Source organism: Argiope bruennichi, chromosome 1 (assembly GCF_947563725.1).
Source record: "Argiope bruennichi chromosome 1, qqArgBrue1.1, whole genome shotgun sequence".
NCBI lineage: Eukaryota > Metazoa > Arthropoda > Arachnida > Araneae > Araneidae > Argiope > Argiope bruennichi.
In genome coordinates this window covers 131,163,669-131,187,249 of record NC_079151.1, presented here as the reverse complement: position 1 = coordinate 131,187,249, position 23,581 = coordinate 131,163,669, and the positions used below count along the sequence as shown (strand labels likewise).

Below are 23,581 nucleotides of genomic sequence, written 5' to 3'. Positions count from 1 at the left end.
ACAAAAAAAGCAGCAGTGCTCAGAAATGGTCGTACTTTAAAAAAAAATTACCAATGCTTGATTCTGAAGTTCAATTTTAATCTATACTTATAATAAAGCTCAATGTGTGTGTGTGTTTGTTGGCGCTCTACAGGCCAGGTCATTTGACATACAGCTACCACATTTGGTACATGTATACCTTAGAGGTCGGGAATGTGCACCTGGGGCCCCTTTTTTTGAATTTTTGATTAGAATTTTAATTTATAATTAAAAAATAACTTTCCCGCCAAAAAATCTTCCATTTTCCCCAAAGCCAACTTTTCCGCCAAAAAATTTTTCCATTTTCCTCACCGCCAAATGAGTAAGGCTTCCGTTTTTTTTTTTCTCCCAACAGTAATGAGGCTAGGGTTAACATTTTTCGGCCGATTCTTTCAAACGATTCTGTTTATTTTCTTAATGTTTTATGCATTTAAAATTAAACATTGTTAATTAATCGATCCTTCAGATTCATTCTGAAGTACTTTTGAGTTAAAATAACACAGAAGAAAGGAAATTAAAAATGTATAATCTGCATAGCGTTACCCCAACTGGCGTAGAAAAATTCATGCATTTGCGTTACCGTAAGTGGCGAAGAAAATTCACGCATGCGCGTTGTGTTCTGATGGTTGGCATGGCAACCATTATCAACGGACGATTTAAATTACTTTTAGGTTAGTTGTATGCTTTTGTATGTAAATTGTATTTATGTTAGTTATATATTTTTTGTATATGCTTATAGTTTTAAGTACATCGTTTTTAAGTAGTTTTTTTAACCTGTTTTAGACCGATTATTTTAAACGATTCATTTTATTTTCTTAGTGTTTGATGCATTTCAAATGAAACATTGTTAATGAATCGATCTGTTCATGATGAATCTGAGAACATTTTGTTGACTTGAACATTTTGTTGACTAATTCTTGAGATATTACATAAATTAAGAAAGATATTCTTTAGTGCCCATAAAGTTTAAGCGCTCAGTGACTCTATTATCAGTAATCATATTATTAAAAAAATGCTTTGTTTCAGTAAAAAATATTATTATATTAATTGCATATTAATCATTTACACTTTAATTTAAAGCATAAATTCTACGAGGGGTAACAGAAAACTAGAGAGATACATATCACGTTATGACTGAAGGCCTTTATAATATTATGAGTGAATTATATGACTATCAAAATTTGAAGTTCTAAAATATTTTGAGGAAGTAGAAGCTATTAAAAGTAGGAGTTACATAAAAAATTTAATTATTAAAATTTTAACGAGTATTAAGATTGGTGAACCGGTTGGTCGCCAAAGGCGGCTAGTAAGGTTATTGAGGAAAAAAATTAAAATTTTCGAATTTTCGAACTTATAACATTAATCGTCTGCTTTATACGTAACAATATTAATATAAAGTATGCCAATTAATAGACATTATAAAGTTAAAATGCATCCAAAAAGATAAAAAAATGAAAATAGTGATATTTTTACGAAAAAAGCGGTGACATTTCTAAATTATTTCAAGAAACTCATAATTCTCTCCATAATAATATCTTATTCCTCGTGGTACAATTCATGAAAGTATTATAAGTAATAATTGAATAAAAATGCATCAAACGTCACATGATCGATAAATCTCTCAATTAAGAATACTAGGAAATACAAAGAAAGTAAAACAATCGTTTACACCTACAATTAATTCCTTTATCTTGATTTTATTTACTAATATCAAATATTATTAATATCTTTAAATATAAATCTTTTCGTTAAATATAACTTCTTTAAATATTCTGATTTAAAGAATCTATAAAATTATGCAGCAAGTGAAATTTCATTGTATAAGATTTTAAGTTTACTATATATCAAACAAAAGAAATGTCTGGGTTTTTTTTTTTTCTTTTTTTTAAACGTAATAAATATTTTGCATTGGGTAACATTCTACAAAATTATGTAAATTAATGCATCATTTTTTAGTTATAACTGGGTTTAAAATCATCCAAAAGTCAGCCATAATGATAATTTGAAATGATGTTATCGATGAGACAAATGAATAAGAATTTGAATTGTTCTAACAGAAAAAAATTAGAAAAAGACCCATGTTGCTTAATATGAACGTTTTTTTCTAACATCCGTTAAAAGCTCATACGAAACAATAAAATGTTAGACTCCATTTATCAAAAAACTTCGATGCAAGATGGTTTCTATTAGCTACCTTTTTTCTTTTAATGAATCAATGAACAATTAAATTATTTTCTATATGGTATGATGTATAGCCTTTTTTAATACTATACCTCTCTATATTTATTAGTAAGTGAAGTGTGAATTATTTTTTAAAAAATCAACGCATCCATACAAAGAGAGTGGAAAAGAAACAATGAACAGCTTTATTAGAAGAACAATCACATTAACACAAGCATACACATTAGGTGCTCTCTTCTATTCTGTGCGGAAAACTGAGACTTTTCCTAGTTGACTTGCCTCTTCAAGCCAGGTGCTTATAGATCATTCTTTGAAGCGAGAATGCAGCCAGTGGATACCAACTTGTGGTTTCCCTTCAAATCTCTGTAGACCACAACTTGGCACTTCTTGTAGGTGCTCTGAAAAACAGAAAGAACAGTTAATTTTCAACCGAATAAATAGCAACCCCTTATTATGAAAATTGTGCTATAAAACTATTTAATCAATCTAATAAGTAATTAATTTTTTTGAAAATTAGTTTTAATTGTGACAAACTAAATTTGCAAAATCACGTCTCATATCCTATATTATATATTGGTTATTTTAAAATTAAGAAAGCCATGGAACTTTTTAAAATTCCAGTTGAGAAATATCAGAAAAAATTCGGTCAAATGTTTTTCAGTTTTTATGTCTTTAAATATCATTACATAGCATTTTTTTTTTCTGCTGCTGATATTGTTTTTTTTATATCGTGTTCGCAAAAAACAAAGAGAAAACATTAAAACCATCAAAAAAAATTTTCTCGGGATTTTGATAAATTTCTAAAATTTAGACATTCGGGATTCTCAAAAAAAAAAAAAAAAACTCTATTTCGAAATTATGTTTTTTTTTTTTTTTGTATGTGTATGAATATGTCGAATCAAAAACAGAAGAAGGCTTATGACGAAATTTTGATAATATAATTTTAAATCTAAATAATATAATTTTAAACATTTATTAAATTGTTACCTTCTGATATGTATGCTTGATCATTGGTTTGAAAAATATGTGGATAAGAGGAATGTTATCTGATTTTAGAATATTTATGTGAAATTCATTGGAATTATATAATTAAAAAATTAAACTAAAACATTAAGTTGGTGAAGTAATAGGAAAAGATAATTATAGAATCGATAAAATAATAATATTGATAGGTTCAATTGAATAGAATAGGTTTTTAGATATCAAATAATTATAGATAGGTTTTTAGATATCAAATATTCAATGAAAGGTGTAAAAACATTTTATAGCACGTTTAGATTTTTGAAATCATTTGCAGTAGAATCAATTAATTTGTGGAAAACATTAATTCACTCAGATTGAATATAAAAATTTCAATATTTTTTCTACTACAAATTAATCAAATTAGAGAAAATAAACTTTTGAAGATCAGAGTTGTTTTTGTTCAAGTATAAAAAATAATTGAATATTTAATATTTACTTATTTTTTATTCTAATATAATCAATACAATAATTTAAGGTGAAAAATGGCTATCGTCTTTTAAAACTCGTTTGATTCAACTGATAATCTGATTTTTATTAAAAGCAGACGATAAATGATTTTGGTATATTTTAATTTTTCTAATCTTACCAATTTATTTAATAAAGGAAATAAGTTTTTAGCTAAAAAATGTTATGCATGAAAGGATTTTAATCCTGTAGTAGTATTTATATAAAATTTGTTTTTATTTGCTCTGATTTATATTTATTTTTAAAAATAAAGCTAAAGACGAAAAACCTTATATAAAAGCTTATTGCTCTTTTTTTCTGATGAATTATACTCTTTTATTCCTGATTAAAAAGACCCACACAAAAAAATTATTAAATACGTCAACAGATTGCAAAATGGGTTTAAATGATACTTACGACGCCATCTTGGAAGTCACAGTCGGCAGTATCTTCGAATTCAACTTCCTCTTTCTTGCAGTTGGTCTTACCGACGATCACATCCAATTTGTAGTTCACACCAGCAACCACCTGTAGCAACCACCAAAGAAGTCATTCTTTATATAATTTCAATCACAAAAAGCAAACAATAATTAATACTTTCCGTTTAATCACCACATTTTAAAAACATCGAACAATTTCAACATCTGCTTTGCGAACAATTAAAATTCAGAATATTGAATGAGCTTAATTTTAATGAGAAGCTTACGTAATTCAGATTTTTCTATGAATAGTAATCTGAAAGATTGTCATCATTTATTAGATATAATATTTTGAATAATATGCTTTATTGATAATAATAAAGCGTCGGTTTCATTACACAATCCTGTCTTCAAACAATTGAATGTAATTTATTCCAAACGATTAATTAAATAAAAAAAAAACAATTTTCTTGTTATTGAAAATTTCATCTGATATTCCACAGCTAAGTGAAAAATTTCGAATAAAGAAACAATTGTCTGATGAATATGCTGCCTTTTATTATGCAAAAAACTTATGTTATACTGTCCCAAGCTATTGAAATTAATTCTCAATGTTAAGATCTTTATTTTTATATTCTTATTTAAGCTAAAAAAGTGGATAATTGGCTGTTTTACTTTTTATAAAGATGAAATATTTTCTCAATAAAAGAAAATGGATATGATTTGCTGTTAAAAAATAAAGATTATCATTTATTGTTGCGTAATTATTGATAAAGGAGATTAATTTCGAGATAGTAATTAATTAGTAATAGATTGTTGTTTTTGCAGTTATTTGGAAATATATCTAATTCTTCAGTTTTGGCCATGCATAATTTAGATTTTTTATTATGAAGAACAGATATCGAAACAGTAATCAATTCTGTTTTTATGAGCGGTACTTTATCAATTTTATATGAGAAAAGAAATGTTTTTTTATTTTTTGGTACAATGCGCAATGTCTTAAGATAAATAAAAAGAGATAATTTTTCTTGTTGAATGTAATTAGATAAAATCGCATCTTCTCTTTAAAAAAATTTTTAATCTTCGATTGTTTAAAATCTTGGTATATTGTTATAAAATAACATCGATAAAATTACATACTGCCTTTGTATAAAATTCCTACTTAGATTTCTTAGAAGACTGCGTCAACAATAAATAACATTTCCAATGAAGGCCAATTCTGATTGCATAAAATCGCATTGCAAAATGCCAATTAATGTTGTAGTACTGTAAAATCGTTGGTATTTTGCATATTTCTATTAAAGTTCGGATATTTCATAAAAATATTTAAATTTAACGCACTTTATTTATTGTTGATAAGGTTATAGAAACCGTATCAAAATCGTAATTATTCGCTTAGAGTAAAGTAAATTCTCCCCAAAATAGCTATTTCGGAAATAATTAAAAAAAGAATGCATTTTTTATTGCAATCCTCTTAAAATTATAAGGCAGAAATTCCTAAACATTGGTATGCAAGCCCTAGTCATTCATCGTCGATCATTTAGGGTTAAGTGAAAGTAGAGCTGATAAAGGAGGAAAATACAAAAAGTTCATTTAAAAAATTAATCGAGTTTTGTTTCGAAAAATAAAGTAAAATAACGAATAAGCTCTGTTGCTTCAACAAACATGAGATTTTATCTGTCTTCGTTAAAATTTAATTTTTTTAAACTTCAGCTTCATTAAGCAAGCTCAAGAATTCCATTGAAATTGTTGTTAGAGTATTATGAAATTAGATGTCTACTTTTCTTTGCTAGGATGTAAAACAATTATTTTTAGAAAACATAGAATAAAATGCAAAATCAAAAATGATTATACAATATGGCATAAAATTAATTTAAATCGCTTGACTCTAAAGTAAGATAACCATGGTCTCATTTGGATTAACCTAGAAAAACTAAATTTTAATTAACTGTATTAATAAAATTTCCTTTCACAAAGGGCTCATTGCGAGTAACCTTATCGAACTATAGGGTAATCAAAAATAAAAGTTCTAATTAAAACATACGAAAGTAAATAATGTTTAACAGTAAGAGTAACAGAACCTGGCAGCTGGTACATACTGGAGTCTCCTCTTTACGGACCATAGGAGACCATATTCCATTATCATTCTAATGACAATACACTATCTTACCCAATGGATATGGTAACAACAGAAACAGGATATTTATGATTAGATATGATGTCGTCGGCATATTAATAATTGATACCTTTTATATAAAATTTACAACTATATAATAAATAAATAAAATATACAAATATATTTTAGTTTTGTTATTATATCAAAAGAACGATATGAAGCAAACGATTTTTTGACTATGAAATTGAAATATATGTTTTTAAAATGCAAACTATTAATTTTCCATGGAATTATTATCTTGGCATTTGAAATGAAATTTTATTTAATTCAATTATTCATGCATTTTAATAGATATTTAATTTTAAAATTAAATTCGTTTTAAGACGGGTATTTACAGTAAGCTTGATAGTATAAGTGCAGTTAAATTTTTAATTAATTATGAAAATTACATGAGAAACCCAAATTTATTTTTCTTAAACTTAATTTTATCTTGTTTTATGTTCCTTGAGATCTCGTGCCCTGACGGATTAACACATGTTTTACATATTTTAACACTAAGCTTTATATTTTAACTGAAATTTTTAAGATAACTTTCGTTATATTATAATTAAATGGGTTTTTTTATTTGTCAAAGCAAAATCTTAAAAGCAATTTTTATATACTATTATCACCAAACACAAGAATACAGGTACACACCAATGAAATGTAAAATAAAGGCAAAAAAAAGGACATAAAGCAAATATTTTGCATTTTACAAAGAATAATTAATTTGATGTACATTGGCATAACTATTGCAAAATTGAAATGATTTTCATGAAATGGAGTTTAAACTTGGAATATGTGAACGAAAGATAAACCATCTTACAGTTTTAAAAAAATTGGGGAATAAAGATAAAGTTATGAACACTATCACACCTGTTTCTTGGCCTTGAGAACCTTGGCAAGTCTGTGGTGGTAGGGGCCAGCAAATTGCTTGGACAGACCCTTGGCGGCGTGGGTGGCAGCAGCCAACACATCCTCATCATCAACGTTGGCGTCTTCAAAACCGCCAAGGAGAGAGCAAGTAGCCAAAGCTACGAGGGTCAGCAAAAAGATAGTCTTCAGCATTTTGAACAAGTGAGTATCCTGGCCTGATCAACAGAATAGTGGTGTTTCAATGGAAGAATGAATTTTATATATCTAGTACTTTGCTGATTAGATAAACAGATGGTGATGCTTCCCCGGATTTCAGCACCTGTTGATGATAACGTTTAACTTTCCGTGTCATGAGAATTTTTGCATCAAAAAGTCTGATTTTATTCAAATATCACTGTTTCTTTGGTCTTAACGTTAATAGAAAATAATAGATTTATGAAACACCTTTCTGGTGTGAAAAACAATTTTATCATAGTTTAACTATAAATTAAGATGTCCTAAAACAAAGACATGGATTTCGAAAGAATCACAAGCCATTTTCTTTTGTCTTGATTTTTGTAAATTGTTCGTAAATAGCATACTTGAATGGATAAGTAATGGCATGAGTACTTCAGTTGGTAAAAAAGAAAGGACAAAGTATTCATGACGTCATAGCAGTCAAATACGTCATAACTTTAGTAATGCGATCAAGTAGAGATTTCACCACTACAGAATAAATATAACTATGTGTGTCATTTAATTTATATAAACATTTTATCTTATTCTGTATAGAGTTGAAGCATCTTTTTATTTCGAAGTTAAGTTGAGGAAAAAGTATATGGTACATAACATGTAAGCATAAAATAGTTTTATTGCCATTAGTTTCAGTTTTAAATTTAAGATATACGCCTGCGTTAACAAAAAACATTTTTTTTTCAAAAATCACAAAATTTTAAAATTTATTAAAAGCCTGGATCTTTAAATTTTTAAAAACGTTTTTACATTATTTCTGCGGTAAGTAGAAATGAAATTAAAGACATTTTAATTAAACTTTGCTGCTGAAAATGAAATTACAAACAACACGATAAATTAACCGTTTTTTATCGTTTGCATTTAGATTACTAAAAAAATTATTTTTTTTTCCTATTTCATTTCATTTAAAATATATTAGACATTACTTTCAGTATGAACTTCTTTGTGCCTGAGGGCATTGTTTCAAATTTAAATAATTCTGAATCACTGAAATAATTTTACAGATACTGTAACTTCTGATATTAAACACAACGAAAACGTTTAAATAGTAGTAATGGAAAATATTAATTGATAAAAGTATCTAGAATTTTGTTAGCATGCATTTTTAAATAAAACGGTTTAAGAAATATTTAAAACCTTTATCGCCAGTTGTACAGCTGATCACAGTAAATGTTCATTAGAGTCGCGAAAACAACAAAGAAGCAAAATTCTAAAATTGAAAATTTTTTAAATTAATATACGATCGAATAAATGAAGAAATAGCTTACAAATTTAGGAAGTATTGACGACAAATCCTTTTCTTCGTCTTATTTAAAAATAAAAACATAAACTTTAAGCCTAGTATTTTTCGAATAATTTTTTTTAAATAATATTTTTATTTCTTAGACACAATTAATAAATATAACACTAAAAGTTGATTTAATATTTGTTTGTAATACTGTTTAGGGATTAAATGAAAATATCAGTGCAGTGGTGAAAAAATGTTAAGTTTAAGGTTTCAAAAAAATGCCAAAATTTCAAAACAAAATTGTGATTTCAGATTGTAATTCAATACATCAAGGAATATATATACTTGAATATATATATATAGGAATATATATATGAATATACAGGGTGTTCATTAATTATTCTGGGTTTCCGTACCTCATAACTTTCGAATAAAAAATATTACGCAAAAACCGATTACGTATTCGTAAATTAAAACTCAAAGAATTTTACGTGGCAACAACGCGATCTTAGTGCATTTGCAGTCTGGGTAATTATGACGTCATAAATAAAAATGGAGACCGTTTCTAGAAAAAGCAATGTGTGTATTGTGGTTTTACGAAACTAAATCAGTCATAACTACTCAACGTCGCTTCAGGACCACGTACAAGAAAGACCCTCCTTCGGATAATTCTATCAGACGCTGGTTAACACAATTTCAGGAAACTGGTAGCGTTCTACACCGAGAGGGAGTGGGAAGACCGAGCACTTCGCAGGAAAATGCTGTTCGCATCCAAGAAACGTTTACTCGCAATCCACGAAAATCAACGAGACAAGCAGCTGTGCAGTTACATATGCCGCATACGACGATATGGAACGTTCTCCATAACAGCCTTCATCTAAATGCTTACAAAATGCAAATTGTGCAAACTTTACACCCGAATGATAAACCGCGTCGTTTTGAGTTCGCTGAACAAATTTTGACACGAATTGAAGATGATGAAAATTACATTCGGAAATGGTTCTTCAGTGACGAATCCACTTTTCATGTGTCAGGAAAAGTGAATAAACATAATTGTAGAATATGGGGCTCGGAGAACCCGCACGATTATCGAGAATTGGAAAGAGATAGCCCAAAGATGAATGTTTCGTGCGCTGTATCACATACTGAAGTTATTGGACCTTTCTTCTTTGCTGAAACAACAATAAACTCCGTGACATACCTTGACATGCTGGAGATGTATGCGGTTCCTCAGATGCAGCAACATCAGCCAGATGTGATATTTCAACAGGATGGTGCACCCCCACATTGGGGCATGATTATACGTGACTTTTTAGATGAGAACTTTCCCGATAGATGGTGTGGAAGAGATGGACCAATCGAATGGCGTCGGAGATCACCAGATATAACACCGCTGGACTTCTTTCTATGGGGGTTTATCAAGAACATTGTGTACAAAACCCCTGTGCCCTCCCTTGATGAACTTTGGATCGCAGAATTGTTACTGCAATCCAAAATGTTACCCCACATATGATAGAGAACACTTGGAGGGAAATCGAATTTTACTCTTCAAGCTTTTCAAGCTTTACTCTTTAATATCATTAATAAAATTCTTTGAGTTGTAATTTACGAATACGTAATCGGTTTTTGAGTAATATTTTTTATTCGAAAGTTATGAGGTACGGAAACCCCGACAATAATTAATGAACACCCTGTATATATTGAATATATATATGAATATATATATTGAATATATATATAGGAATATATATATGAAGGATGTATCGATTCAGTTTGTTTTGATTTCAAGTGTTTTATAAAAGGTTTTAGCGTAAAAAACTTTTTTTAAATATTTGAAAAAAAATTATTAAGAATTTATTTTTCTTATGATATATTAAGTGCTTGCATAAATTTTATCTAAAAAACATAAAAAAATTGTTTTAATTATTATTATTTTAAATAGAGGTCTTTGGACTTAATCGCATACCTTATCACAGCATGATCTTTTTGAATACATTTTAAGAACTGAAACTTAAAAAGTATAATATCCATTTAATTTTGAAATCTGTCACATGACTTGCCGGGAAAAAAACTTTAAAACGAACAATATGATTTCCTTGATATACAGGGTAAGAAGACTCGCGGAGGCGAGCTCTAAAATAAGCCTATTTTAGCTTATGTTACTTATTTGTTACTTATTACAGACCCATTTACATGTACGTTAAATAATCAAAGACCAGACCATAATGCAAATATTAACTAATGCAAGATAATGCAAATATTAACTATACAAAACAGACACTATTAAAATCGTCTCAGATGCTGAACCCTCACAAAGAAGTACCTCCTGACGTCGGCGATGTGACCATTAACCAGCCAACATTATTATTATTATTCTCCCCTTCCTTTAAAAATACCCCATTCACTACTTATGACGACTTTTTATCTCGATCGTACAGGTATTGTACCAAGGGACTTTTTTATCCAGGTAAAAAATTGAAATATATTGACTAAAAGTTTTCCATGCTATTAATGCCCGAAACAAAAATTATGGGATTTGCATACACACACAAAAATATATATATATTCGAGCTATTGTGATGTAGATTAGAGTTATGCACTCAACAAAGTTATGAAAAAATATTGTTTATTCAAACAAGTTACTGTTATATTTAAACAAGTTATGAAAAAATATTCGAGCTCAATTCATCATTCATTGTTATATTCAAACAAGTTATGAAAAAAAATATTATTTATTCAAACAAGTTATGAAAGAATATTATTTATTCAAACAAGTTGTTGTTATATTCAAACAAGTTATGAAAAAATATTATTTATTCAAACAAGTTGTTGTTATATTCAAACAAGTTGTTGTTATATTCAAACAAGTTATGAAAAAATATTCGAGCTCAATTCATCATTCATTGCAATATTCAAACAAGTTATTGTTATATTAAAACAAGTTATGAAAAAATATTCGAACTATTGTGATGTAGATAGTTATACAATTCGAGTTACCACAAAATATTCGAGCATGGGGGCTCAATGGCACTTTATGAATTGCTCAAAGGATTATTAGGCCTTTTACACGTATCTACAATACAAAGCACTGTTTATTTAACATTTTAATGTGAAAAACGGAGCTTGACTTTTTTATGGGAAGGAAGGGGGATATTTAAATTACTTCAGTCCGTAAGTGAAAATAAAAAAAGCATCAAGTAACAATGACTCCACTAAATGTGTGCACTTTTACTTTCTCCTTTGCGAAGTATACAAAAGAAAAACAATTAAAAACGTCAAAAAAATTCGAATTCGTGATTTTGCCGATTGTTTACGTTTTAGAAATCCTTGAGTCCGAAATATACAGTTTTGGAATTATGGCTGCCTATGAAACATGAGAACTCATAAATGATTTCAGCTTAGCAGATGAAATTTTGCATGTGGCCTTTATATCCAATTTTTAGATTTCCACGAAATTTTAGAAGAAAAAAATCCATTTAGAGGAAGGCTATAAGTACGGCTGACCTAATATATGTTGACTCAAAAACTATAAAACGAAAAGAACTAGATAGATTAAATTTAGTAAGCCTATTTAGCATTTAAGGTGTAGTGTAGTATCAAATCTTGATACAAGTCTATTAAGAGGTTAACCGAAACTTATTGGTTTGTACTTTGGCATATATATATATAAACCTGATCATTCAAAAAAGGATTTATCTAAATAAATGAAATCGGGTATGGGGTGTTGTGATTAAAATGTTGAAGACCTTAATCAAATTTTTGTTTCAAATGGAAGGGGAAAAAGAGGTCCGAAATACAAGTTCGGTATTCTAATACTTGTATATGAGCCGCATCTCAGCGATTCATTGTTAACGATTGCACTCTAATTGGCGTGCGAGCGGTTAATAATAAACAAGTGTTTATTAGGGAATATACGAAAAAGTTTTAGGAAAATCACTCCAGGTGATATGACAAAATGTTAAAATTTTTATTTTATTAAATTATAATGGAACAAATTTTAATGGAATTTTAAGCAGCAATTCCATCATTCTAAAAAGAATATAATATTTTTTCAGCAAATTATAAGATAAATTTCAAATATCCTTGATTCAAATTGCAGAATTTCGTAAGACTATCCTCTATAAATTAATATTTTTGTCTTTAACCTAATTAACCTTGCTTCGATTTCTTTCATTATTACTATGATATCCCGAGAACTTCATTATGAATATATTGTAATAAAATGTTATATTTTCAATTAAGTACATATACCTATCTCCTTATCTCCAAAAATTTCACATCTTTAAACGAGACGTGCTATTAAATTATTTAATCCATCTCTAAACACACCGCTAACGAAATAATAGCTAAAAATTCCTATCAAAATGTTTTAAAAGAGCTTTACAAAAATCCGAAAGGATATTAGAATGAAAGAAATTTATTTTAATAGTAATTTCAAAAGAGAAGATTTTAGCATATCTGAGAAAAAAAATTTAAAAATGCTGTTTCCGCTTCAATCTTAATAGTGAGTCCTCTTTATCGGAAAAGCAAACCCTCAATAAACTAGAAGCGATATCTCATCTATTATACAATTCTATGGCATTTCGGATTTACTGGATATAATTGCATGCTTTTAACAAATCTTTACGAATCTGAATTAACTTCGATTTTCTAAGGAAAAGACGTCTATATTATTTAACATTTCCATTAGGATAATTGGAGCCGATATGATGCACTCGAGTGTATATATTTAAAACGCTTTCATCAGGCAGCTGCAGAGAAAATGAACCTTCTAATGGTTCAAACTTGACAATGCTTTTAGAAAAAAAAATCACGAAAAAATTTTTGAATGGCAATAGAAAATTTGTTCAAGCAATAATAAATCAATATATGTCATCAAAAATGAAATGCAATGTGGCATCATACGAATAATGCCATTTCATATATATATATATATATATATATATATATATATATATATATATATATATATATATATATCCTTCGAAGCTCGAAGTCTCTTCTCAGGCACCATTCAAAGAAATGAATCATTTTGACGTTTTATTTATTGATTTTATATTTTTGATAGTTAAAAATTTTTGCAGAGTGATAAAAATATAGAATGTGTGTGTGTGTGTGTGTGTGTGTGTGTGTGTGTGTGTGTGTGTGTGTGTGTGTGTGTGTGTGTGTGTGTGTGTGTGTGTGTGTGTGTGTGTGTGTGTGTGTGTGTGTAAAAAATTATTTTGAATCCTGTCAACTAAATAATATTTAACATATTTTTGGTTTAAATAGAATGCAGGTTCGAAGCAGTGAAGAAACTTGGTATTTTTAATTCCGTTTTATTCTCTCTCGGGAGGAAAACATGATTATTTACAAGAAGACGCAGCGCGGCACAAAAGCAGAAGTAAGAAAGAAGGCAAAAAACACCGAAACAAATGATCACTAGTCTTATATAATATAGGATTTCCGGCCCTGTGTAGATGAAATACATATTTTGATCTCTGATAAGGGCAAAAGTATCACTTTCATTTGATACGTAGTACTGATGGCGCATTATTTTTACAAAGGAATTAATGAAACCGAAAGTGGAATTGGATCACGAAATAAGAGAATATTTTAGAATGAAGTTACGATGGGCTAAGTTAAGATAAAATCTTGGAAATTGATTTGGATTAAATTAAGAGTTTAAAATGTCATTACACACACACACACACATACACATATATATATATATTTTTTATATTTTTGATAGTTAAAAATTTCTTCAGAGTGTAAAAAGATAGATTAATTTTTGGAAAGATAGTATCGATTAATACTAGATAATATAGATTAATTTTTTGAGAAATTCAATTAAAAAAATTTTCGCAGCAATAAATAAATTCCTTGCATTAGATGAATATTTATGCATCGAATCACTTTTCTGAGCACAAAGAGTTAACATATTGGATTATTTTTAAAATTTGGAAAATTTTTAGTATTATGAGAACAAAAGACATGGAAGAAGATATAATTATTTATTTTTCTTATCTATAACTTAGCTATTTTTTTATCCTAAAATATTTTCTTTCTTAAATATCCGGTGATATGATTTAACCCAGGCTTTATAAAATAACCAGAAGGGGTCGTCTTCCCAGAACGCTTTCTAATAAGCTTGTCATGCGTGAGAACGTCTCACAAAGCACAGGCGTACAATAGTTACGACATACTAACTTTTGGCATGCATTTAGCATTTTTACTGAATCTATCGTGTCATCCTTGGCGAGTTATTTGGCGATTAATTCCTGGTATGCGTTAATAGTATCTAAAAATCGAATTTGTGTTTTACACACGTTTTTCAGAACCGACTGACACAAAAATGTGACACAAAACTGCATTTGTAGTCGAAATCTCCCATATCAAATTTGATATATTTCAGTCACTGCTTTTTTAAACTATCGCGTTTACATATTTTGACAGACAGAGGTTAACTCTTCGCTGGATTTGATTCAAAACTTCATGTGTCTACTCTATAGATGTTAAATCTGTGTACCGAATTTTGTCTATCAAGATCTTTTCATTTTGTAATTATCATGTTAAATTATATTTACTACCGACTTCTGAACCGCTTTTATTTAAAACGTGATTAAAATCTGTACATTTTTTGTAAAGACCGTATACCAAGTTTCAACCATCTAGATCAAAGCGTTTTCAATTTATCTTTGTCAGAGATAGACATTCATGCAAAAGGACATTCCCCACAAATGTGTTTTTCGAACTCCGGATATTGGTCACAATTTCATTTTCGAATTTTTTGACAATTACTGTACTTTCTCTATATTACATGTATGAGAAAATAGAAAAAAGGATACAGCATTATTTACGTTATTATTAATCTGAAATATTTCCCCTCTAATATTAGATTTATAATTCACTATATGCTGAATAAACTAGAAAAAAAGTGGTGTGCATTCCTTTCTCTGTTGTCTGTCTGATTTCTCTGTTTTAAAGTATTTAATTATGTCATTCACTACCTGTTGAACAAACTGAATAAAGAGCTTTCTTTATTATCTATCTATTTCTCGCAAAGCCTCAAATTACATGCTTTATTTCGAACTGAATAAATGGAAAGAGAGCTGTGATCTAAATTAGGAGTGAAACGTATGTGTGTTCAAAAAATGTTCATTTCTTTAAACTATTAAATTAAGAAACCTTTTATAAATTTTTTATAAAACGTTTTTGGATAAAATAACTTATAACTTTAAACGAGTAATCCTTTCATATATATAAATGTATTTCGTGTATCTCGGAAACGGCTCAAAAGATTTGGACCAAACTTTATTTTTAGATGAGGTTTTGCTTTTTAGGTTGAGGTGTCTTCCCTGAAAAAAAGCTACACAAACGATTTTAAACACAAAAGTCTCTCCCCCCCCCTCCATTCTTTAATAATTAGCTATTAGAGACTTTCCTGTCTGCTCTCATGTTGATAATATCATATAGTGCCTCTCTTAAATTTTTTGTGATACTAACATTGTTGTGATAGGACGATAACCTATTGGTGCCTCAAACTGTTGTAAGATGGCACTGTATGACATTATCCGAATACGAATACGTTGGCTCACATCCAATAGCATGCAATGCAATTATCGTTTCAACCAATCAACTTGTCATACAAATAACATTACCGAATTTGGGCTTTAAAGCAAAGTTGGATATGATTTTCTTTGTTTAAACCAAGGAACTCATACGGTTTACTTATAATGTGTATTTGTAGCCAATCTGTGCAATTTACAATGCCTAGGAAATCTTTGAGAAAAACATTCAGTTTTTATTTACGCAGACAAGACTTATCTTAAGAAAATGTTGAAGTGCATTCATGATTTTTTCATTTAAATGACCAATTACTATGTAAGTATGATTGAAAATATTTATGTGTAATCAGTATATGATTTTATCTAAATTTTTTCTCCTAAAAAACACGAATTAACAACAGCAAAAAAATCCCTTCTTAGCGAGGTTTGGTTTTCCAGATACTCGTACAATAAACGCAGGAATAATGAAACGTTTCCTTCTTAATGTGTGGCTCGTGTTCAATCATAATAAAAAATTCATGATGAGGCTTCTGTAATGGTTAGCGAAATTAAACTCAGAGTTAGATGATACCACTAAAAAATACATCAGGAAGTCATAGGAATAAATAAACATATTATTTAATAGAAAGCAAGACGCATTAATACAAACATTCACTTAAGATGGTTTCTTTCACATTGAACATTATAACCAGTCGCCTTCAAGCAGCTTGAACTGCATCTGTGTCTTGGATCTTTCAAAGGCTAAGTTGTTTATATTCCGAAAACTTCGTTTTTGGTAGCTAGGATGCATCCATTGCTCACCAACTTGTGATTGCCCTTCAAATCCCTGAAGACGGTGACGATGCATTTCTTGAAGGTGCTCTGGAAAAGAAATGTAGATATAGCAAAAGTCGACAATCTCATCAGCAAAATGGGTCGTATCTGATTATTGAAATATGAAAAAGATAATCTCTTAAAATATACAGTTTCTCAGAAAAAATCGAAGACATGTTTTGGAACGAAAAATCTGTCTGTCTATCTGTCTGAGAGAGCGATTATTTCTAAAAATACTCTTACAAATCTGTAATGTATCTGTAATCTGTCCTAGCACAGTAAGTTCCATCGTAGGAAAGATAGTTTTAAGGTTAGCTCTATTATATGCTTTAATGGATGCCAGATCAATAACCCCCTGGCTTGGCGACAAATTTGGCAATTATTTGACGACTTGGCAATGAATTTGTCGACAAAATGGGTGATATTAAAATGTTCAGGAATTTTGGCGATAGGACCATTAGAAGACGAGTTATAATACTCGATTGTTCGAGCAACTATTCTGCCTTGCTCTGGAAGCTATAAAAAGTCAGCCGTACAAGCCAAAGTCAGTCGTATAGTGAGTCAACAACAAGTTAGTTGGATCAGTCCAGCAAAGTGCAAGCACATGATTGAAATTGAAGTGATTGTTGTAATGAGCCGTGCGCCGAAACTTTGTAGGCTTGTCTTGCAAACAAGTATTGAAGCAGCATTGTGTCATGTGCTGAGTAGCCAGTCGTATAGTAGTGAGTAGGCAGTCGGACACAGCTAAAGCTAGGAGACATTGGAGAATTGCAGACGTTTGAAGAGACCTTAGTAAATAGCTACGTGAATTCGCTCTTCCTGCTGAGTTCTGTCTGACCACTTTGAGTGCTGTTGTGGTTGTTTATTTTCGATTACTTCTTGTGGGCTGCTTTTTATTGTAAGTGCTGCTGTGTATTGCTTGTGTATGTCTCAGTTGTATACTTGTGTCTGTGTATTAGTGGTAATAAAGTCGTTATTTGTTAATGAGGCCTGTTGTTGACTGTGTTACATCATACACTCACTACAGCGAACTCGTTGTCGAGTTTAGAGGAATTTTGAATTTTTGCAATAATATCAATCTGACTTGGCGAAGCCTCCAGTGTTCCTGAATCATCAGGTTGTCACAAATAAAATAAGACGAGTATTTCAGTCAGTTACAAAACGGTTATCACCACCCTATGCACCAACATTTTCTCACCACTCTAATCTTCGGAGAGATGAGTAATTTGATTAAAACACCGTTGTTGAGCCCGCCAAAGAAATGAAAATCCGTTTACATATTTGGCGACATATGCGTTAATTATTTTTATTGGAATGAGTCGATAAAAGAACATAACAACAGCCTTCCTGAAACTTCCCACATATTAAAAAAAGAGTTATCCCCACCCTCCGTCTAAAATTATGGACTTTGTACATGAACACCACGAGTGCTCTATTGTTTCTTTTGTGAGTGTCCCCTGTGCATTTGTGATCTTAGTTGATATTTAATGTTGTTGCGTGGAAGAAATGCTCAAGTTATGCATATAAATGAGAACTGAAGTATTAAGAATAAAATGCTTAGTTCCGTAACGATACTTACCTGGTGAGTTTGGAAGTCACATCCAACAATGTTTTCGTACACGTACTCATCCTTCGTGCAGAAAGTCTGTCCGACTATGATGTCCATCTGGAAGTTGGTACCAGCCACGATCTGAAGAAGACAAAAAAAATTAAATACCGTGTTTTTAAAACGGACTAAAATGCATCAAATAATTTCTCCTGGCCCCATACAGGTCTAAAGGCTCATATAGATAATCTTCAAAATTTATTATTGCAAATTTTTAAACTTCACAATTTATAAAAAAAGTTATTTAAATATATTTTTTCCAGTTCCATCAATTTTAAACTAATTTCTCGATGAAATAACGATTTGACATGGCGCCATCTATCGGTGAGGAAATTTTTTAACTGATTGCAAAATTTGTATCGAAGAGACAAACAAGAAAGTGAGTTAATATTGCTATGTCATCCAGTTCTGAGCTATGTTTTAAAGTCTTGGTTTTATTGCATTGGGAATTTAATTTAAAATCGAATGCAAAATCTTCACCGAACAAACAGACATAACAGAAAGCGAGTTAACAAAAACATGTTAGTAATAAGAAATGCATTTGGTTGTTTCTATAATTGAAAAGCATATTCTTAGATCGATTTCCAATGTCAAATTTTACTCATCTAAAAGAAATAAATTCTTTTATTCCTCATGTCACACTATCATATTTTGTTGTTGCGATATTAAAAATTATAACGCTGTTAGGAAAAACTGTTTATTCGGTTAATTTCCTGTTTGTTTTCCAATTTTTCTCTTTTTTTGTCTTTATAAATTTTGTTGTACAAAACCATTCATTCAATGTGTTTTAACAAATTTAGTTATCTTGAAATTAACTGAAATTTCGAGGAAAAAAATCCATGATGAATATGTTTTATTTATTATTTCATTTTTATCCATCCTATTGTTGATTCTCGTAATTATATTTTATACATTCTTTATTAAATATTTACTTGTTTCAAAACATTGTCGAAATTTTTATTGTGTTTAACACAAACTTTTATTTAAGATAATTTAATGATAAACTTTATTTCTTCGTTATTTTCTTCATATTATAATTAATATCAAACAATAATACACAAGTTTGTATGTAAGAAAGTGTAATTTGTTTTTTTGTGAACTCATGGAATCTTTATTAGAAACAGTAGAAATTTTAAATTACATTATATTATTATTTTGCAACCACTAAATTATATATTGGAAAAAGCATTTAGCATCCATCTTACTAAACTCTTCAATAAATAATTTAATAATAGCGCCAATAAAAATAACTATTCAAAAAATAATATTGAAGCAAAGCTAGTTAGTAACTTTAATTTATAATATAAAATCAACAATTTATATAATAATATTATTATATAAAGTTATCGCCTTTTTATTAATATGGTGTTAACAAATTTTCAAAAAAAAAGCTTATTTTAAAAATTTGTTTTATATGTACTTAGGATAAAAGAGAATTAGTGTCTCTGTGAGTGTACTTACGTTTGAGCTCTGTAAGACAGAAGACTAGATCTGTGCTACCCGAAGTTTGTATTTGGCACATATATATTAGGTGCTTGCATATATTTTAATCAGCGACATCTATTGATAAACATGCGAAGTATCTATATCAACGAAAATGATTTTGGGTTTTACCAATTTACCATTATTTTATTGTAATCATTTTGAACTATTGAGTTATTCAGTGTATAAAGACCCCAATCCCGGAACGCTCCAAATAGCATTTTCGATATTCGTTGCTTTTTTTGTTTGATTTGAAGACATCTGCTGCCGAAGCGCATCAGACACTTTGAGAAACTTATGGTGATGCCGTTCCGTCATATCCAATTGTTGGTTTGGTTTCAACGATTTAAGAATGGTGATTTCGATGTCAATGATAAGGAATGACCTGGAAGACCAAAACAATTCGAAGGCAATCAATTGCAAGACTTTTTGGACGAAAATGGAAAAAAGTTGTTGAAAATGATGGAATATATTTTGATTGATATATAACTTACCAATTTTTCTCAATATATGCCTTTTTAAAGTGAAAAAAATTATCAAAATACATGCAAGCACTTAATATTTTGGAATTTGGGGATGCTTGGAGATATTTTTTTTTATTTTTTATTGGAATTTTTAAGCAAATTAAAGTTATAATTAAGCATTTTTCTGGCAGAGCTTCCACAAATATCATAAGCCAAAAACACATTTTATACCATCTTGAAATTTATAAAATAATAATAACTTTTCAGTGATACTAGAGTATTTGAAAAAAAAAAATCTTTTACTTTAATTTTAAAAAATTTAGATACTTTTAAATATATTTCACTGCAATTTTGGCATTATTAGAATTAAAAAAACTCAACTTATTTTCCTTATTCCCATAAGTATTTCATCATGAAATTCAATATTCGAATCAAGATATTCCAAGATAGAGAAAACCGCCCAATCTAAAGCGGAAAAGCGGATAGTTTACAAACAATCGGACGAAAGCCCGCATCAACAGAACAAACCAGACAGAAATAGCAAATGCACTCATACCCGCTTTATCTTATAATTTCTAACAAAGTCGTTAAAAGGAATACAAATATTTACAAATAATATGTGAAAACACTAGGAACTACGGAATCTACAATTAATGCAGAATTTTCAAAAGATAAAGTGCACCAAACTTAAAATACTTTGGTTTTTAAAGTAAAAAAATGGAAATTATAAAGTAAAATGCAAAATGACAAACAATATGAAGTTTTCGCTTGCTTTTTCCTTATTAAGTAGGTTTCTGTTTAAAGCAAGCTTTTAATAATCTTTTGAAATTTTATTGTATTTACAATTAGGTTTTATCTCTGGAGTAAGTAGTGATGAAAAAGTATTAAAGCTCGTTCCTTTTTAAACACACTTTCTGTTTTTCTGTAATGCAATTGAATATATAAAAATATATTATCGCTATTTTAGCCTGCATTTTTGCTTTCATATTGTAATATGTTGAATTTTTTATTCTATAATAGAAATTTTTATTGAATAATCCTCTAAAATATTATGTTAATGATGATGTATATTCTGTAGTATGTACACATCTTCAATGCTAAATTATTTTGCTTCCCATTCTTATACTTTTATGAATATTGTTTCGATTCAACAACTATTCAGATTATTTGAAACTTAATGTATCTTTGGTTAAAATGGGGGAATAAAAATAACAATCAACATTGGTGAAATTGATTCAGAACTTTTTTAGTATTCTGAATTTTTTCTTATATCTGGAATACGTGTTCTTATATCTGGAAAATACTGCAAAACTGCATCTGCATACGTTTGCTGAAGAGCTATTCATTGATTATAATGATTTATGTAAGAAAGCCTGATTTAAATTACACATTTAAGGCCGAAATTTGAGAATAACATTAATTTTTCAGCGTTGGATTTTAAATATTTTGGACAAAACTAGTTACCTCTTTTCTGGGAGTACTTCAATCCCTGTCTAAGTGAGAATGAGAAGTCACCTTATAAGTTCTTTATTGTCCGTTGCCAGAAGATATTTGCCTTATTCTCCAATAAGAAGATGCGACTAGAAAGGAGCTCATTAATACGTTACATGTAATATTTGAATGTTGATGCAGACGAGAAAGTCACAGGAAGAACTCTCTTGGTTTTATTTCAGCAAGAAATGGGAAGAAACGAAATTCAAGGCAATAGCAAACGGTATCTACCTGTCTCTTAGCCTTCAGAACCTTGGCGAGCTTGTGGTGGAACTTTCCAGAAAACTGCTTGGACAACACCTTGGCGGCTTCGTTGGCGGCTTTCACCACTTCTTCATCATTGGGATCGACGGTTTCGTATCCTCCAAGGAGGGCACAGCTAAGAGCGACGAGAGAAAGCAGCACAATGACCTTATACATCTTGGACAAGTTGATTCTTGGACCGTACGGCGAAAGAGTAATGTAGCACTGAATGGCTGAGATTTATATGCAAAGTGAAATCTAGGCACGAGTGAAATTTCCCACAGATTGACCATATGTTCGTGATAAAAAACGCAAATTTCAATAACATAGGAAAATTTTGGAGAGAGGAATTTTGATAATAAATGAAGTAATCTACATTTCTTTTTAGATTTATGAAAAATATTAGCGATAATAGCGTTGTAGTTAAGATATTTTCTTTGTCATCAAGGTTTAGTTATCAGTTCCTTTTCAAAATTCAAGTGCTTTTTTTTCTGATAAGAATTTTGATAGAAAATTCTTTATTTCTATTTTTATAACATTCCAATTCGCATTTGCTTTTTATCGATTTAATTACAGTTAATTTAATAAGTCTAAATATATTTAGGGCTAGAAAATATTTTTAAGAGAATGTATGAATATATGTTTGGAAGGAAGGAAGTAAATACGAAAATGAAATAAATATGACAAAATTCAACAGCAATCAGCGGGCATATAATATATTTCAACCAATCTCTGTTCTGAGTCGATCATGGGCATTTAATCTATGATTGAGTCCCTGGCCCCATTCGACCATATGCCGACTCATACATTTGGACAATGGATTGCTTCTTTGGCATATTATCTAGGATTTATTTATGTCAGTGGAAATATATTTGTAATAACTGTGCAATTTTAATCTATTGGAAGCAGTTCAACATTTAAATAACTGTGATTATCTAATAAATGTAATGTCAATAGTTTGTTTATGTCAAATAATATAATACTTTACAAATAATATTTATAACAAACAATTAAGAACTTATCAACAAATGCGTGCCAATTTCATATTTCCAATTTAAAAGACCAATTCAGTGCAAGTTGTATTTGACTTTATTTTATAAGTATTTTCCAATCAAGTTTAGAAAGAATTAGAAGTAACTGATTATATCACTAAATGAATAACATATATATGTCAAATTAAATAATCAAAATTTAAATAAAGGGTCTATATTTTTATACTGTCACATATTTTCATTTTGATTAAATGTCTCTTATCGGTTAAATATCTCTTCCATTAAGAGCTAAGTAAAGGAAATTGTTCGCTCCAAACTGGAATTGAAGAACTCTAGAAAAAGTTTGACAAAATCACTCAAAATATAAA

The 23,581-nt window shown here is 29.4% G+C and overlaps 3 protein-coding genes across 4 annotated transcripts in view; 1 reads left to right on the top strand and 2 right to left on the bottom strand.

The window, feature by feature from the left end:
* LOC129962736 (adenosine receptor A2a-like) overlaps nt 1-23,581 on the top strand; it is a 382,623-nt gene that overhangs the window by 298,624 nt on the left and 60,418 nt on the right. The window lies entirely within an intron of this gene.
* On the bottom strand, nt 2,362-7,356 carry LOC129962780 (L-cystatin-like). The gene is made up of 3 exons (XM_056076777.1): nt 7,117-7,356; nt 4,084-4,194; nt 2,362-2,597 (listed from the first exon to the last, which is right to left on the bottom strand). The coding sequence occupies exons 1-3, from the start codon at nt 7,306-7,308 to the stop codon at nt 2,496-2,498; spliced, it is 405 nt and encodes a 134-aa protein (XP_055932752.1). The 5' UTR covers nt 7,309-7,356; the 3' UTR covers nt 2,362-2,495.
* LOC129962770 (cystatin-C-like) lies at nt 16,716-22,453 on the bottom strand. Its single transcript, XM_056076769.1, has 3 exons — nt 22,210-22,453; nt 18,515-18,625; nt 16,716-16,983 (listed from the first exon to the last, which is right to left on the bottom strand). The coding sequence occupies exons 1-3, from the start codon at nt 22,396-22,398 to the stop codon at nt 16,873-16,875; spliced, it is 411 nt and encodes a 136-aa protein (XP_055932744.1). The 5' UTR covers nt 22,399-22,453; the 3' UTR covers nt 16,716-16,872.